General features: G+C 44.4%; 1 protein-coding gene across 8 annotated transcripts in view; it reads right to left on the reverse strand.

The window, feature by feature from the left end:
* LOC115461245 (PC-esterase domain-containing protein 1A-like) overlaps positions 1-19,128 on the reverse strand; it is a 183,321-nt gene that overhangs the window by 49,859 nt on the left and 114,334 nt on the right. For all 8 annotated transcript variants that reach the window (XM_030190945.1, XM_030190941.1, XM_030190947.1 and 5 more), the window contains one exon: positions 6,445-6,601. In XM_030190945.1, the coding sequence (XP_030046805.1) occupies positions 6,445-6,601 (157 nt within the window). The remainder of the gene's footprint in view (positions 1-6,444; positions 6,602-19,128) is intronic.

The following is a 19,128-nucleotide window of genomic DNA, read 5'->3' on the forward strand; positions in this document are numbered from 1 at the left end:
GCTATGCTTCCTACGCAGATATGAAGCTGTGTAGCACCAGCAGTCACAGAGCTGTGCTCCACTTCACCCAATTTGCAGAGAAGAGTTGTGCTAAACATACAGAGATGGAGCTACACTCAACAGGTGGTGGAGCTGCGCTCTGCCCGCAGACAGGGAGCTGCGTTCCATACGCAAAGAGAGCTGCATGCCACACACAGACAAGGAGCTGCGTTCTACATGCAGACACAGGACTGTGCCCCACGCTGAGACCTGCAGAGAAAGAACTACACTCAACATGTGACAATGGAGCTGCGTTGAACATGCAGAGATGAAAGGTTGCAGAATAAGCAGTGAAGGAACTTCACTCAACAAGCCATGCCTCAACATAAAGCGATAAAGCTAACGGCAACCTGGAACTGTGCCCAGAATGCGATGGAGCCGCGCTCAACAGTCAGCCATGGAGCCGCGCTCAACAAGCAAAATGCATAGATGGAGTCCCTGGGGAACAGCCAGAGAAGAAGGTGCTGCCAGGAGGTCAACAGGAAAGGAGCACAACTTGTGGAAATGCAGACCTGGCACTGCACTCCCCTGGCCCAGAAGGACTAAAACTACAAGAAGAGAAAGCCCCATGCCCCAAGAGAAACTCTCAGCCCTCAAGTGGTCTCTGAGCCACAATGACCGCCCTCCTAGGCAACCGATATGGAGTAGCAATCAACGTAGAGAAAGAACTCCCGCCAAGAGAGAGGTAAGCATCACAGAGCTAAAATCCTCAGACCATAGGGAGCAAAAGGCAGTGAAGAAGAAACAACTCTTGCCAGGCCAGGAACAAAGAGGAAGCTGGCCACTAACACCAAACTCAGGAACAACCAGCTAAGGGAGAGAAACTCCAGACCTAGAACAGATCTACTTCCCTGCAGAAAAGTAGAGAAAAGTGCAGAGCTAAGAGGTGATAATCCAGATGCACAGCAATAGATCTGCTAAGCAGGAAAGGACTGCGTCCCTTACAGAAAAAGGAAGGAGTGCCAAATGTGCCAGGAGAGAGGCGTCAAACTAGAAAAGGCAAATCCGCCTGTGCAGGGCTAAAACTCCCGCCCGAAAGCAAGGAAGAGCTGTGGCAAACTAGTCCTAAAAAGGCACATTCCCGTAAAGAGACACTGAACTAAGTCCAAGCAAAAGACTGGCAAAAATGGCACTCCCGAGGGTACTCAGAAGAGGGATTTGAGCTAGCAGTTGCACACCGAGGGCAACTCGGACCCCTACCAGAAGGAAAGTACCCTGCAGACAAACCAGAGCAGACAGGAGGGATCCACGGGGCCGAGAGAACCAGAACCTCCCTAAGGAAGGGAGGAAAAAACTGCTGCCAAAACAAGAATCAAATAGGAGGGGCGTCTCAAGCAAGATGCCAGAAGCAGCAGAGACCAGATGGACTGAAAAAGAACTTGCCAACAGCCGCATAAGGCTGACAGGAATGAAAAAATAGCCCTGGACTAAAAAGACCGAGCCTGCAGCCAAACAGAGCCAGCGAGAGACTTCTCCCACTTTGGAAATGGCAGACTAAGACCTCCGAATCGCAAAGGTACAAGTTCCAGCAACGGGGTCGCCCTCTGAACCAGCCACCGTCTAGGACTGTGAAGAGGAAAAAAACAACTTAGTGTCGTGATCCAGGCACGAGCCATGCCCCACAAAAAAAAAAAAAAAAAAATCAAAGCAACTGGTACCAGCTCAGAAGGGTCCAAGATCAGAATCAGACGCCGGCCACCAAAATTCAAAGAAACTTCGCAAGCGGCCCCCTAGAATACATTGCCAAAGGTGGGAAAAATAAATCAGGTAACAAGCAAGAGAAAGAAGAAAAAACAAAGTTTCTCTCTCTCTCTTTTTTTTTTTTTTTAACAACCTTCCTCACTAGTGACAGCAATTAAAAAAGGTTTACCTCAGACGGAGAAAAGGAGGGAAAAACAGATTCCAGTTTTGTTTTTTTTTATAAACAACCTTCTTCACTAGTGACAGGAATATAAAGGATTACCTCAGAGGCAGAAATTCAGATATACCTACCACCACAGAAGAGAAGAACCCAACAGGGGAGACAAGTTACTCCATGCCACAATCAACCATCACCCTGCTAGAAAGACAGCCAGGGGAGGGGAGGGAACCAGGGTCACTGGATATCACCCTAGCTGGCAGATGAACTCAGGACCACTGAGTATCATCTAAAACTAGCCCCAACACGGCTACCAGCATACCCCTGGGCTCCACTGTCACCAGAAGAATCTAGGACAGGAGCTACCAGCCAGCAATCCAGAGCAGCTGCACGATCCGTCCACCATCCCTAGGAGACAGAGAAAATACTGAACATTCCAGGCTGCACGATACCCTTAAGGGGCGGTTAACTTGGAACTATTTTCTCTGTCTCCTTCCGCTGGTAGATGGACATAACCCATTAGTCTGGACTGGTCTGGTATTGCTGGATATGAATTGAGGGGGGAATGCACCACCTGTTGAAAAAAAATTTTCAGCACCCCCCAATCATTTTGAAAAGTTGGCTCCTATGATCTATAATAGTACACTACCTCCTATCCCATGAGTCTCCAATTTCCTCTGGAGTCTCATGAGATACTTTGTCATATGCCTTTTGAAAATTCAGATACACAATATTGACCGGCTCACCTTTATCCACATGTTTGTTCACCCCTTCAAAGAAATGTAATACACTGGTGAGGTTTCCCTTCACTAAATCCATGTTGACTGTCTCATTAATCCATGCTTTTGAATATGTTCTGTAATTTTGTTCTTTATAATAGTCTACCATTTTGCCTGGCACTGATGTCAGGCTCACATGTCTATAATTTTCCATCACCTCTAGAACCCTTTCTAAAAATTGGCATTATGGAGATTCAAGATGGCCGCCTAGAGCGAACGTGTGAAAGCAGCACTCTCAGCGAGTTAGTCCTAGCCCTTCGCAATGCCTAAGCAAAGGGGCAAATCGGCCGGCACGGTGTCTTCTGGCCGACAAGCAGTCCCGGTGACCGGACCTATTCGTTCAGAACCAGCAAGGAAATGGGTCTGTGAGTGGCACGCTGGCGTTGGTTGGAGCAGTTGGAGGCCTAGAACCAGAGCTGGTGCTGGAGACAACATTAAGTCCAGACCAGAGGACGCCACCCCCGCAGCGTGCGAGCACCCCTCTGATGGCGTCTACCACGGAAAAGTTGGTTAGGCTAGAGGCACGGGAACAGCTTGGGGTGAGCTCAGAGAGACCCACAATGGTGGAAGTTGGAGCCGCTGCGAAACAAACAACTATACTGACGGGGCAACTCTTGGCTAAGGGAAGTGAGAAGTACTTCTTTAAAAACTAGTTTACCTATGCAAATGTTTGCTTCATTAGAAACACCATCTGAAGTAACTCTCGAATCATTGTGGGCCTTGATTGCCTCTTTCGGGAAGGCTTTATGCCCCCAAATAAATCAACTAGAGTTAAAAGTTCAAACTTTAACTGAAGATACGATAAAATTGAAGAATGACGTAAAGTTATTAGATGAGAAAATCCAGAACTTTGATCAAAAAGAAAAACAAGTCCAAGATATTCAAGTAACAACGGTTAAAGATTTGACGAACCTGCGCAGGAAAATTGAAGTGTAAGAAAATAATCAGAGAAGTAATAATTTAAGATTCATTAATTTTCCAAGAACTAAAACAATGTCTTCTAAAGAAATGCTATTAAAATATATGAAAGATATACTTCAAGTTCCTGATGATGCAGTTCCTCCTTTTCTACAAGTATATTACTTGCCGGTGAAAGCACCAGGCGAGCATGAATCTTCAGAGTCCCCTTTAGATGTGACAGCCACGGTGGTGCTGGCACCTGATAAAGGATGGATAATGCGACTTTTCTTTAAAAATAGAAACAAAGACTTTTACGGATTAAAAATAAGAATATTTCCGGACGTGACAAAAGAGACCCAAAAAAAGAAGATGTCAATTTCTTTTAAGTAGACCTGGAGTACAACAGTTGGGTGCTTCTTTTTTTTTTTTGCATTACCCATGCAAATGCATAGTTAGACTACAATCCACTAAGTATGTTTTCTTCGAACCTAAGCACCTCACTGAATTTCTACTATCTAAGAGAATTGAAAGAGATTCTAGCGTCCTGAAAAAGAATATTTCTTGCAGCTTCCCTTTTTTTTCTGCTCTGTTTTTCCTTTAATTATGATGTTAATTGTGCTTTAAACCTCCAAATTTGTAGATCTTGAATGGTACTTGTGAACTTTAGTGGTTTAAATATAAATAGGGGATTGAATCCGTTTGTTTTGTATTTACCCCCCTGTTATGCTATTACATTTTCTTTAAATGGATCTGTATTTAATTACTTTCTGTACAAGCGTGTTTGCTTGGATTGTAACTTTAAAAATCATAAATAATTAAAAAAAAAAATTGGCATATTGGCCACCCTCCAATCTTCCAGTACCATGCCTGATTTTAAAGATAAATTACATATAACAATAGTTCCACAAGTTCATTTTTCAATTCCACCAGTACTCTGGGATGAATACCATCCAGTCCAGGCGGTTTGCTACTCTTCAATTTGTTAAATTGCCCCATTACATCTTCCAGTTTTATAGAGATTTCATTCAGTTTCTCCGATTCGTCAGATGTGAATATCTTTTCTGGCACAGATATCTCTCCCAAATCTTCCTCGGTGAACACCGAAGCAAAGAATTCATTTAATCTTCAAAGCTAATATTAAATCCGATCAAATTATGATCATTGTTATCAAGCGGCCCCAGCACCAATACCTTCTGCACCAGATCATGTGCTCCACTAAGGACTAGGTCTAGAATATTTCCTCCTCTTGTTGACTCCTGTAACTGCTGCTCCACAAAATCATCAATTTTGTCAAGGAATTTTACTTCCCTAGCATGCCCTGATGTTATATTTACTCAGTCAATAATCTGGGTAATTGAAATCACCCATTATTATTGTGTTCCCCAGTTTGTTAGCATCCCTAATTTCCGATAACATTTCTGCATCTGTCTGTTCATCCTGGCCAGGTGGACGGTAGTACACTATCACTATCCCTTTCCCCTTTACATACGGAATTTCAATCCACAGAGATTCCAAGATGTGTTTTGTTTCCAGCAGAATTTTCAATCTATTTAATTCAAGGCCCTTCTTAACATACAATGCAACACCCACCCACCACCACCACCAATTCGATCCACCCTATCACGACGATATAATTTGTACCCTGGTCTGACAGTGTCCCACTGGTTATTCTCCTTCCACCAGGTCTCAGAGATACCTATTATATCTAATTTTTCATTTAGTGAAATATATTCTAACTCTGCCATCTTATTTCTTAGGCTTCTGGCATTCGAATATAGACATTTCAAACTATGTTTCTTGTTCCTGTTTACATCTTGCTCAGCAGTTGACAGCGTTAATTTGCAATCTTTTGTCTGCTTTTTATTTGAAGAAACCTGGTCTACTATGGTCTCTATTGCGACCTCGCTATTGGGATACCCTATCTTCCATGTTTTGCTGATATCTTTGAAAGATACCTTGTTCCGAACCATGCGCTTCTGAATGTCAGTTTTCCCCCAGATTCTAGTTTAAAAGCTGCTCTCTCTCCTTTTTAAATGCTTATTCCAGCAGCCTGGTCCCACCCTGGTTAAGGTGGAGCCCCTCATTCCAGAATAGGCTCTCCCTTCACCAGAATGTTGCCCAGTTCCTTACAAATCTAAAACCCTCCTCCCTGCACCATCGCCTCATCCATGCATTGAGACTCCGGAGCTCTGCCTGTGTATTGGGCCCTACGCATGGAACAGGTAATAGTTTGAAAAATGCTACCCTAGAGGTTCTGGATCTGAGCCTTCTACCTAAGAGCCTAAATTTGGCTTACGGAACCTCTCACCCATGCACTATGTGCAAACAGTGCACACTATGAACACAATGCATACTACTTACGACATTCATTCTAAAATTTAAAAAAAAAAAAAAAAAAAAAAAAAACACAAATTTTCTGGCTGCCCATCCCTAATTCAAATTTATCGAGAAGGATGGATTGGAATGAAGGAAAGGAACAAAAACTGTCTGGGATAAGTTGTGATATCCTGCAGGCTGTCACCATCTATGGCTGGCAGCTGGGCTATATCCCTGGCACTGTGAACAAGAACTGAGCATACTGGGTGGGACAATGGATCTCTTTCTGCCAAGTGGCTAGAGCATCAGTCTTGTCATCCAGAGGTGGCCGGTTCAAATCCCACTGCTGCTCCTTGTGATCTTGGGCAAGTCACTTAATCCTCCATTGCCTCAGGTACAAAATTAGATTGTGAGCCCTCCAGGGACAGAGAAATACCTAGTATACCTGAATGTAACTCACCATATGCTACAACTGAAAAAGGTGTGATACATACATACACATTCATATCCAACATTATCCCATGCAGGTAACTCTGGGTAACCTTGATTTACCTCAGGCGAGAGGAATCCTCCACGGAGTTTATGGGCAAGGGGCATAGCTGTGTTCCAGATAAGTAGGCATTCTGGGAGAATAACTTCATCTAAACGGCTGAAGAACTTTTCCAGATTGTCTCTATACCCGTCCATGGCCACTTTTCCATCACCATACCTAGAGAGATTAAAAAAAAAAAAGACCACAACCAATACATAAATTGCCATTGTAAATAAAATCCATGTAGAATGAAACCTCAAAATATCCTCTAAACCTGATATTGTAAGCCATGCAATGATAGCACTGAATCTATCAAAACATTCCCTGCCATGAAGAAACCACTTTTATTTATTTTTATTAGGATTTATTTACCGCCTTCTTGAAGGAATTCACTCAAGGCGGTGAACAGTAAGAATAAGTCAATCATAAGCAATAGACAATTACAGTAGTAAAAATATCCAAACAGCAATACAAAGTACGGCATATTATGCTACATTACAATATCAACAAAATATGCAAATATTTGAATAGACAGCATAGGGTGTAAGCTGGTCCTGGAGGCACCCCAGCCAGTCAGGTTTTCAGAATATCTACAATGCTGCCGTTTCACTGGTAAAGCTGTTGCTTTTTGAATCATGGCAGTTACTACTGTTATGGTATTGAAATGTTAGGTTCTGAGTATGTATTTGCATCCCAGGTTTGTGCATAGTGTTTTGCAGTAGAGGGATGTATTTTAACCTTGAGGTACATCAAAATTTTAATTTTAGTTTTGTCATAAATTCAGACAGGGTTTTAGAACATTTTTGCAAACTAGGCACTTTAAATGCCGCTTGTCTGCTGAAACGGCTCCCTATTCCTCTCATCCGCAATCTGACAACAGACATGCCCTGTACAGCTCGAAACGTGACTCTCCCCTCTCTCTCTTCAAACTCGGCTCACCTTGCTGCCTTCCTGGGTCGTCGGCTGTAGCTGCCTATGGTGGCAAAGTTGGCAGCATGAGGATGCACACGACCGCTTCCTTGCACGTGATGCTGCCTGCTTTGCTAGTCATGCCCTCCTCTGATATAACTTTCTGTGATTGGCAGAGCTGGCAGGGGCACATACAGAGAGGTAGTTCTGCCGCTGCCATGGGCAGCTGCAGCTGATGACTTGGAAGGCAGCAAGGTGAGAGAGGCGAGGGAAGAGAGAGAAAAGGGCAATACTGGATGCCGAGGTGTGTGTGGGGGAGGGAGAGAGATAGAAAGAAAGAGAGAAGTGAAAGAAATGGGGAGAGAGAGAGTGTGTGTCACAGAGGAGATGGCAAGGGGAGAGTAAGAGAGAGACTGGCAAGAGAGAAAACAAAAGGAAAGTAGAAAAAGGATCCTTGAGGACAAATTCAGACAGTATGTTTCTAGACATTTAGTTTAAATGTCTAGAAACATACTATGGGGGTGAGGGTGGGGGTGACAAAAGGAAACAAGGACGCTCAGAAAGTAATTCCCAGAAAAAAACATGATGGCAGAGGAAAAAGGTCATAGAAATCTAGAAAACCATCCAAACTCACTTAGCACATGGAAAGGAATGAGCACAAATGCTCGTAGTCTTAAGTAAAAAGGTTCAAGATTTGCAAGCCCTGATGTTTTGAGGAAAACCTGGATATTGTTGCTATTACAGAGACATGGTTCAATGATTCCTATGAATGGGATGCGACCATACCTGGATATAATCTTTTTGGGAAGGATAGGGAGGGCTGAAGAGATGGAGGAGTGGAACTGTATGTGAAAAATAATATCAGAGTAGCTGAAATGCAGGGAGCCTGGGGAAAGAAAGAAGCTATATGGATCATCCTGGAAAGAGAAAATGGAAAATGTATCCAACACAAGTGTTATCTACAGACCTCCAGTACAAACAGCCATGGAGGGCGGTGGGGGGGGGGGGGGGGGGACCTGGGCCCCCCCAAGGTCTGCTGCTTTGGCTGGCGAGGGTCCCCAAGCCCTGCCATAGAAGTTTTCTTGCAACAATAGTTGCAGCCACAGTCTCCCCTACTTTCCCCCTCCCCTGTGCACATGCTTCTTTTTATTGAAATTGAGCAAGCGTGATCCAAAGAAGCTTAGCAGAAATTACGTAGCAATACCAGTAATTGGGCAAACTTCTACAGTCTGTACCCTGTTCGTGGTTGGATAGATTCAGCTTCAGAAGTTGGAGAATAAGGCCAGTGCTGGGCAGACTTCTATGGTCTGTGCCCTGACCATGGCTGAATAGATTTGGATGGGCTAGAGTGGAGCTTTTCAGGGGCTTTAATGGCAACTTTAGAAATTTTGGAACAAGGAACAGTGCTGGGCAGACTTATAAAGTCTATGCCCTGAAAAAGGCTACAAATCAAGATTAGGTATACATATGAAGTACCACATTATACCTTATGAAATGAGTTTATCTTGTTAGGCAGACAGGATGGACAGTACAGGTCTTTATCAGCTGTCATCTACTAAGTTACTATGAGAGATTTGCAAGCAGTGGAGGCAGTGCATGCAAATCTCTCTAATGAATATTTATTGTGGGTATCCTGAAAACCTGACTGGCTAGGGTGCCTCCAGGACCAGGTTTGGGAATCACTGAACTAAGGTATAAAGTACTATTGTAATGCAGACTCTGTGGTAAATAAGAAAACAGAACTAAAAAAAAACTTCCTATATATCAGTTCTGAAACCATTAACATCCAATGTACCTAGCCATATTCCAGCCTTAAAAATCCTCCAATGACAGATTCCATAGGAATCCATAGGAAACTTGTTCCAGGGCTTAATTATCCATATGCTTAGAAAACGTCTTACTACCCTATTGAGAGCTACAGTAACTGGACTTGTGAGCCTCGACAAGAATGAAGTTTTCTGTGAAAAGTGTTTGAACTAGATATTTTGGTCTTGATGGTCTTCCTGAGGCAGTTTTTCAAAACGTGGTCCATGTTGGGGACCTGATACTTCACATTTTGAATATTTAAGATTTTGCATTCAACCCATCAGTCTAGATAAGTGTTGCTCTGCACAATATTTCTCTATTTGAAATGGTTTCACGGAGAAATTAGATCCTAACTGCTAATTTCCTTTCCTTGAGTCTCTCCAGACCATTCTCGACAAGCAGGAAGTACCAGAGCTGTACTCACTAAGGATGGAAAATTCCCCAGACCAACACAGAAGTTCCAAATAAAGCATCCTGCCGGGACTGCACGTCTAACCCGTAGTGCCTGACAAAGGAATGAAGAGAGGGCCATGTTGCCGCCCAGCGGAATGTCCTGTGGAGGAATAAGACAATGATCTGCCCAGGAGGAAGCCTGAGCTCTCGTAGAATGCACCTGCAACACCACAGGCGCTGCTTTACCACACAGCAAATATGCGGACGAAACAGCCACCTTAATCCAGTGAGCGATCAAGGCCTTAGACTCTACCTCCTCCCTTTCCACGGACCTCTCAACAAGACAAAGACAATTCATCTTACAAAAATTCACCATTCGGTGCATACAACACTTCAGCACCCTACAGACATCGAGTCTATATAGGGAAGGAGAAGATGCCTCCCGTCAGAAGTATAAGGAAATAGACCGATTAACGTGAAAAGGGGGAACCACCTTAGGCAAAAGCTGCAGTGTCACCTTCTCCCTGGAGAAGACCAGAAACGGCTCCTGACATGACAAGGGCTGCAACTCCGAAATATGCTGCACCAGTGTGATAGCTACCAAAAACACAACCTTGAGAGAAATATCCTTAAGGGAGACCTGCTGAAGAGGGTCAAAGAGTGCCTTAATTAAGGCTGACAGCACCAAATTAAAATCCTAAGGCAGGACAACTGGGCGAATAGGATGGTCGCAATCACTTGACTCCCTGGTAAAACCGGGAATCCCTGAAGCGGATCTCGAAAACAAGAGTGCTGCCAGCTGCACACAAAGAGTAAACGACGACAATCTTTTCTCCAAGCCACATTGAAGAAAATCCCTTCTTCGCACCATGCCTCAAAAATACACCAGACCCGAACACAAGCCAAAGAGGTGGACTGTTCCCCAGAACTCAAATGGGAATAAACCACCCCAGAAGAATTTATTTTTATTACATTTGTACCCCGCGCTTTCCCACTCATGGCAGGCTCAATGCGGCTTACATGGGGCAATGGAGGGTTAAGTGACTTGCCCAGAGTCACGAGGAGCTGCTTGAGCCTGAAGTGGGAATCGAACTCAGTTCCTCAGTTCCCCAGGACCAGAGTCCACCACCCTAACCACTACCTTTCTTCATCAAATGTGCCCGCTCAAGAGCCAAGCCGTAAGCGAGAACAGAACCACATCGGGCATTAGAATGGGACCCTGCCTCAGCAGACCGTCCCCCACAGGGAAGATAAAGCAGATCACCCATTTGCAACAGAACCAGATCCATATAACATGGGCGATGCCAGCTAGTTGGGCACCACCACAACAATCCGACCACCATGACCCTGAATGCGCTGCAAAACAAGACCAATAATCAGCCATGGAGGAAATACAAAACAGCAGTCCTTGACAAGACCAAGACTGAGCTAACTAATCCAGGCCCTCTGACAGTGGCTCCTTCCTTTAATCGAAAAATTGTGGGGCTTTGGCGTTCTCAGCCATGGCCACGAGGTCCGTAATCGGAGGATCCCACCAATCAATGATGAGCTGACACACGGAGGGGGTCAGACTCCACTCCCCCAAATCCAGGTCCAGGCAATGACAACTGAGATAATCCGCCTCCAGATTGCTCACACACGCCACATGAACCACCTACAGCAACCTTAAGTTTTGCTCTGTCCAGGCCATAAGCACGGCTGTTTCTTATGCCGATAGAGGGCTCTTGGTACCCCCCTTGCCGACATAGGTGACTGCATAACATTGTCTGAGAGTACCCGAACATCCCGGAGGCAGACCAACCGCTGAAATAACAACAGAGTGAGACATATCACCCGAGTCTCCAGACGGCTGATCGATCATTGGGACTCCTCCTCCGACCAGAGTCCCTGAGCCACTTGATCCCGACAATGAGCTCCCCATCTGGAGAGACTGGCACCAGCACCCAGTACAGTGTCCAGGGCCATGCCAAGGTGCATATGAGGCCTCTTCAGACTGTTCTCTTGGTGCTCTGGTCTCCTCAGTTAGATGTGCTCTCTTGCAGGATATGGCTTTGCCAGGCAGTGTGCCTCGGCTTTCAGTGGTGGCTTGATCAGAATCATCTGAGTCGGGGCATAGTAAATGATGCCAGATAAAGACCTGTTATGGTCCATCCAGTCTGCCCAACATGATAAACTCATTAGAAATGGTATGTGATACTTTATATGTATACCAGAGTTTGATCTGTCCTTGCCATTCTCAGGGCACAGACCATAGAAGTCTGCCCAGCACTCTTCTTGTACTAAAAGTTCTGAAGCTAACATCGAAGCCCTTTAAAATTTACACTCAAGCCCATCCATATCTATTCAGTCACAATCTGGGTGTAGACCTTAGAAGTCTGCCCAGCACTGATTTTGCTTCCCAATTACCAGGGTTGACATGCAATCTCCACTAAGATTCTGTGGATTCATTCCTTCTAAACAGGATTCCTTTTGTTTATCCCACACGTTTGAATTCCATTACCATTTTCAACTCCACCAATGCCCTCCCACATTGTGTCAATACTTGGTGCTAGCCAATTAGGGGCTTGCCTGTGACTTCTAGCTGCCTGAGAAGGACATCAGCATCCTTAGGAGAAATAGTAGTGGCAGCACACACAGCCCAAAGATTCATAGTAGTAGTTGCGGCTCAGGCAGAGAAGTTTTGCAGTGACAGAGCCACAGAAGTGACCAAGGTGGAGTAATCTGCAGAGGAGGAGTCTCCAGCCTTGTTGGAACGATCTTTTAAAATTTTCAAAAGGTCAGTTTGATTTCAAGGGGGGTGGGTGATGTGGCTTCAGGTGCTCGGGGAGGGCACAGCCACCTGCAGCCAGACACAGCCTCTCTCACTGCCCTCTACTCTAGCAACCACAGACTAAACCCTTTCTCCATCACCAGACTGGAGACAAGTGACGAAAAGAGGCTGAGGTTATGGCTGCTGGAATAAGTGGTTGGCATCAAAAATTCATACCTTCCTTTCTGCATGCACTACCAAAATTATCATCCACTCCTTACCTAAATTCTCTGCTCAGACTGCTGCAATCAGCTCCACATAGGTCTTCCAGTGAAAAATCAACTACTACCATTTACTAAAATCTATTTAAAATGCAGATGTTAACTTCTCTCACCTATGTTGCTACACCTATAAACCCTCAAGACAATGCACTGGCCCCCTATCCACTTTCACATACAACTCTACAGTACAAGTGTATTCATTCTGAAGCTCCCCACTGCCTCTCCTCAAACCCTGTGCCTTACCGCACATCAGCCAAATCACTCCTATCTATATCTTTCTCCACTACGAATGTCTTATACTGGTGACGTTCAATACCTCTACCTTTATCTGCTGGTACTCAATCCATTGCAGAATTCTTCCGGAGTAATTACATAGCAACATAGTAAATGTCGGCAGATAAGGACCTGCAAGGTCCATCCAGTCTGCTCAAAAAGGTAGCCAGTGATACACTTAATCTGTCTCCTCCTGCCAGTTTTGAGGCACAGAGCGTAGAAGTCTGCCTGGCAGGGGTCCTACTTCCCTACTGCTGGAGTTGCCATTGAAGTCCACTCCAGCCTACTTTCTGTGCCATTTACGGACACAGAATGTAGAAGTCTGCCCGGCATTGGTCATACTTCCCAACTTCCGAAGCTGCCGTCAAAACACACTCCAATTATGAGATCATTTAAGTTTTCCTGTAATTGGATTCCAAACTCTTTCTATAAAGGGATCCTCTATGTTTATCAAAAGAGGTGTGATAAGAGCAAAAAAGCTAATCTTCACAGATAAAAGTAGCTCTGATCAAACAAGATACCTTTTAACATGGAGGGAAAAAGGCACAAGAGACCACACAGGCGACAAATAATGTTGAACTGTGTCTGTAACCGTTCGAATCTCAATCACTGTTCTAAACAAACCTCCAATATAAATTCATTTTTCAGAGTGATGCAAAACATGCAATGTGCTCTCAACACAATTTTTTAACATTTCAAAATTCTTAAATATATAGGAGTCAGCATGTAATGCCCAATGGGACCCATTTCACCATCAATCATGGCTTCATCAGGGGTCTCAAACTGTGCGGGCTACATAACAGTCTTCACATTTTTTTTAAATCATTTATAATATCCAACTCATAGTGAAATGGGTCTCATTCGGCATTAAGTGCTGGCTCCTATATATTTAAGAATTTTGCAATGGTAAAATTGTGTTGAGACAAGGGAACGGGGAGAAATAGGGTTGTACACACAGTCTTCCAAAAGAGGAAACAGATGCAAGAACATTTGTTCAAATGTTTATTAAAGTATCAGCTGAGACCAAACAGATAGGACCCATATGGGACAGTCTTTTGGCGTAGTAGCCTGCTTCAGGAGTCTAAAGGGTAACATCATAATGTTAATATAAATATAAAATATAAACATGTATACATGGATATATGTGTGTTGTACACCAATAAATAACATTGATATATTACAGAATGTCACATGTATAAAATATACATATATAATTACATATATAAAATGTGTATATGCACACCAAAGAGATGTAAACAGGCATTCCAAATTAACCAAAAATATTAAATGATATATAAAGAGTGACATTATCACATCAAAAGAATGGCACATGATTGTTAGGTTTCATTTACACTCATATTGAACCATAAAGCATGTTTCCAAAATGAACATGAAGGTGAGCTCCATGGTATGCAGGACAGAGACTTGTATGTAAGTAAAAATTACATTAGTAAATGAACCAACAGCAGAGAAAAAAAATTCACTGTCTTAAAAGTCCAAATGTTGGGAATAAGCGTTTACTCACTGACTTGCTGATAAGTCACTCACAGAATGATATCAAAATAAAAGTAAAATGACAGCAAAAAGGTAAACAAAGAAAATATTTAAAAAGTGAATACAGAAAACCTGCGCAGCACAGAATGGCAGTATGTGCACAATGCTGATGGAACTTTGACTTATAGTACATGGCAACTGTGTAGTGATGGAAACTATACATACAGTAATACTTTTCAAATGGCCCTTGCCATTGAATGCTGCTAAAATCACTCAAAAAATGTATCACACACAACAAGATACATGAAACCTACAGTAAAAAAAATGCCAGCAATGTAAAAATTGACAGCATAATAATAAAAAACCAGCAATGTAAAAAGGTACACTTGTGATCAGTTGAAACCGTGTCATTCTATATTTATTTTAGGAACAAACATTTGACTTGCAGATGTAAGTAGTAAACACTGAATATCGACTGAAGGCTGCTGCCTGACAATACCTGTCCAAAAAGGTTACACTACAAAATACGGTTACTCCATAAAAAAAAATATTACTTTAAAATTTATATATTTCGAGAACCGGCATAGCAATAAGGTCAACTGTCGCGGGAAACTCTCATTGCTATTCAATATAAAAAAAACTAGTATGAATGGAATAAATGGTAGAGAGACAGAAAAACAGATCTTGAATCAAAATAATTTGATGAGTGCCAAAGTACGGTTACTCTATAAAAAAATATATTTCAGAAACTGGCATGGCAGTAAGTGAACTGCCATGGGAACAACTCGGTGCCGTTCAATACAAAACTCTAGTATAAATGGAACAAATAGTAGTGACAGAAACGCAGACTGAAAATTTATCTTGAAACAAAATAATTTATCTACCGAGTGCCAAAATGTAATGCAGAATTGCCATTGCTGATGCTTGGGACAAACCAATGCTTGTGCAAGAGAAGTAAACAACCTGCGAGTGCACTGGAAGTGTATTTAAAGGATTAAGTGCCAGGTTGTGAGAAAAACAGCTGCAAGCACTGCTGGATGTACAGGGCCGAGGAGCCAACATGTTTAAAAAAAAAAAAAAAAAAAAAAAAAAACCTGCGTTGAAAGTAAAGTAAAATAATATGGAAAAATTATGTGCTTACATGATAATTTTCTTTCCTTTAATCATACCAGACCAGTCCAGACTCATGGGTTATGTCCATCTACCAGCGGAAGGAGACAGAGAAAACAGTTCCAAGTAAACCGCCCCTTAAGGGTATCGTGCAGCCTGGAATGTTCAGTATTTCAAATAGCCAAGCAATGGTGCTCTGAAGTCTAGAAGAAAACACAGTTAATACCTAATAGGCAAACTCTTGGAGTCAATATGCAGAACCTCACTGTTCCTGCTTGGCCAAAGGCAACTGCAACCTCCCCTCACAGTAAAGTAAGCAGGAAGGAATGGTCCATACTGAGCTTGCTCAAGCACATAGAGATCTACCCCTGAATCCGGGGAAAGAACTCCGTGATGCCAAGTAACAGGAGTCACATGGAGCTGGCACAACAACAAGTGGCAGGAGATTGAATAGAGAAGATGAAGTAGGCAGTGCTATAGGACATCCCAGCGTATTGAAGCGTCCTGGAACAGCCAGGGATACCTAAAACAAACAACACTGACAGACTTTAGCCAGGGAGGGCATCTGGACTTGTCTGGTATGATTAAAGGAAAGAAAATTATCAGGTAAGAACATAACTTTTCCTTCCTTGCCATCTATACCAGACCAGTCTAGACTAATGGGATGTAGCAAAGCAGTTTCACAAAAGGGGGGGGGGGGGGGGGGGGGAAGAAGAATGCAGAAGGTTGAAAAATCAACAAAGCTATACACACAGCAAAAAACTGATCAGCAGAAAAGGATTCAAATATCCGAACCACCAGGCTACCAAAATGGAACAGAGTTAGGCACTAGAAAAGGAACTGAAGCCGTAGGACTTAAAACAAACGTCCTGAGCAAAAGAAAAATTACGTACTCCTGTCGAGTCCAGTATGGTCGGATGAAGCGGTCCTAACAAGTACTAGGAGTACGCAACCCCAAACAGTGCACCACACTTCATAGAAGAAAGGAAGCAAGGCCCAGGATCCACCCAGACCCGCGCCTAGTGAGAGAATCAAACTCCACAGAACAAGAAGAGACTCCAGAGTCGAGAGAACCAACTAACTGGAGCACTAGTCTCTCCAGGAGAACCATGAAAAGGACAGCAGCATGCCAGGGTACAACCGTAGAAAGAATACTCCTCAACCAGCTTGCTCTGGACTTAGGGATGAAAGAACAGAGCCAAGAGAACAAAAGGAGACAAAAAGAAAGAGAGCCAAGAGCCACACTGTGGAGAAAAGACCCCCAAGGTGCCAAGTAGCCTCAAAAGGAGAAGACTAATTCAAACTCCAGTAATGGAGAAGCTTCTTGCCAGCCACAAAGAGGCTACGGCTAGAAAAGGTGCCACAGGAATGGTAGCTAACAAGAGACAAGACAGCCTTGTCTAGCAGTCTAAACTGCAGTATGCCTCAACTGCTGAAAAGTTACTGTATCCAACCCGCAGAAAAAAGCTGGGGTTGACCAACAAGGTGAAACAGTGCCCAACAGGCAAAGGTTAAAATATGCTCCATAGTCAGAGACTGAACTGTGCTCAAGGGACAGAAAAGAAACTGCGCTCATCAGGCAGGCAGAGAAGGATCCGTGCTCAATGAGAACAAACAGATTTACACTCAAAGCACACAAACTGAGCCACACACCACGGGCAGAGAAAGAGATGCACACCTCTGGCAAAGATAGAATGCCCTGAACAAGCAGAGTAACAGAGGATGAGCAGTGCCCCACGGAAAGAGCTGGATGTTAGAGGTACCTGCAGAACTGAAGCTGCGGTAGCAATGGAACTGTGTATAAAACGCAGACAAGGAGCTGCGCTCCAGACGCCAGCAAGGAGCTATGCTTCCTACACAGACATGAAGCTATATAGCACATGCAGTCACAGAGCTGTACGCCACTTCACCCAATTTGCAGAGGAGTTGCACTAAACATACAGAGATGGAGCTACACTCAACAGGTGGTGGAGCTGCGCTCTGCCTGCAGACAGGGAGCTGCGTTCCATACGCAAAGAGAACTGCATGCCACACACAGACAAGGAGCTGCGTTCCACAGGCAGAACCAGAGCTGTGTTCTACATGCAGACACAGGACTGTGCCCTACGCTGAGACCTGCAGAGAAAGAACTACACTCAACATGTGACAATGGAGCTGCGTTCAACATGCAGAGATGAAAGGTTGCAGAATAAGCAGCGAAGGAACTTCACTCAACAAGCCATGATAGAGCTGTCCTCAACATACAGCGATGGAACTAAAGCCAACCTGGAACTGTGAAACTGTACCCAGCATGCAGCGAAGGAGCCATGCCCAACATGGAACGGTGGAACTACATGCAACAATGAAGCCGCGCTCAACATGCAACGGTGGAACTGCATGGAATAATGGAGCCGCGCTCAACATGCAGCGATGGAGCTGTGCTCAACAAGCAAAATGCATAGATGGAACCCCAGGGAATAGCCAGAGAAGAAGGTGCTGCCAGGAGGTCAACAGGAAAGGAGCACAACTTGTGGAAATGCAGACCTGGAACTGCACTCCCCTGGCCCAGAGGGACTAAAACTACAAGAAGAGAAAGTCCCATGCCCCAAGAAACACTCTCAGCCCTCAAGTGGTCTCTGAGCCACAATGACCGCCCTCCTAGGCAACCGATACGAAGCAACAGTCAACGTAGAGAAAGAACTCCAGCCAAGGTAAAATTATGTATCATACCTGATAATTTTCTTTCCATATCATCATGCTGATCAATCCATAGACTGGTGGGATGTACCGAAGCAGTACTCACCCAGGGCGGGACATAGAAATCCCTGACCTCCGCCCGAGCAGCCACAGTCAAGCGGTAATGTCTGGAGAAGGTATGAGCCGATGCCGAAGTTGCCGCCCTACAAATCTCTTTCAAGGAGACGGACTCTGCCTCTGCCATCGAGGCCGCCAGTACTCTAGTGGAGTGAGCCTTCAGCTGGATAGGCGGCACCTTCCCTGCGACCACATAAGCCGCTGCAATGTGTTCCTTGACCCATCGTGCCACTGTAGGCTTGGCAGCCTGCAGACCCTTACGAGGACCTGTGAACAGCACAAACAGATGATCCGATTTCCGGAATCATTGGTCACTTCCAAGTATCTGATGACTCGTCTCGCATCTAAATATTTGAGAGCAGAGTACTCCTCTGGGTAGTCCTCCCTACGAAAGGAGGGTAGACAGAGCTGCTGATTCACATGGAAGCGAGGACCAATCTTGGGCAGGAAGGAAGGCACTGTGTGAATAGACACTCCTGCCTCAGTGATCTGCAGAAAGGGCTCTCGACATGATAGCGCCTGGAGCTCGGAAACTCTTCTGGCTGAAGCGACAGCCACCAAAAGACTGCTTTCAACGTCAATTCTTTCAGAGATGCCCTCGACAAGGGTTCACAAGGCGGCTTCCGCAAGGCTCTTAGCACCAGATTGAGATTCCACGCAGGTACCACTGCGTGCAGAGGAGGGCGCAGGTGAATAACTCTCTTGAGAAAGCGCACCACATCTGGCTGCAATGCCAGGGAAACACCCTTCAGGTGGCCCCTGAAGCAAGCAAGAGCCGCTACCTGGACCTTAAGGGAACTGAGCGACAGGCCTTTTTCCAGACCTTCTTGCAGGAACGCCAACACTGATGAAATTGGAGCAGTGAAGGGAGAAAGTGAGCCTGCCTCACACCACGA

This window comes from Microcaecilia unicolor, chromosome 2, assembly GCF_901765095.1.
Source record: "Microcaecilia unicolor chromosome 2, aMicUni1.1, whole genome shotgun sequence".
Lineage (NCBI taxonomy): Eukaryota > Metazoa > Chordata > Amphibia > Gymnophiona > Siphonopidae > Microcaecilia > Microcaecilia unicolor.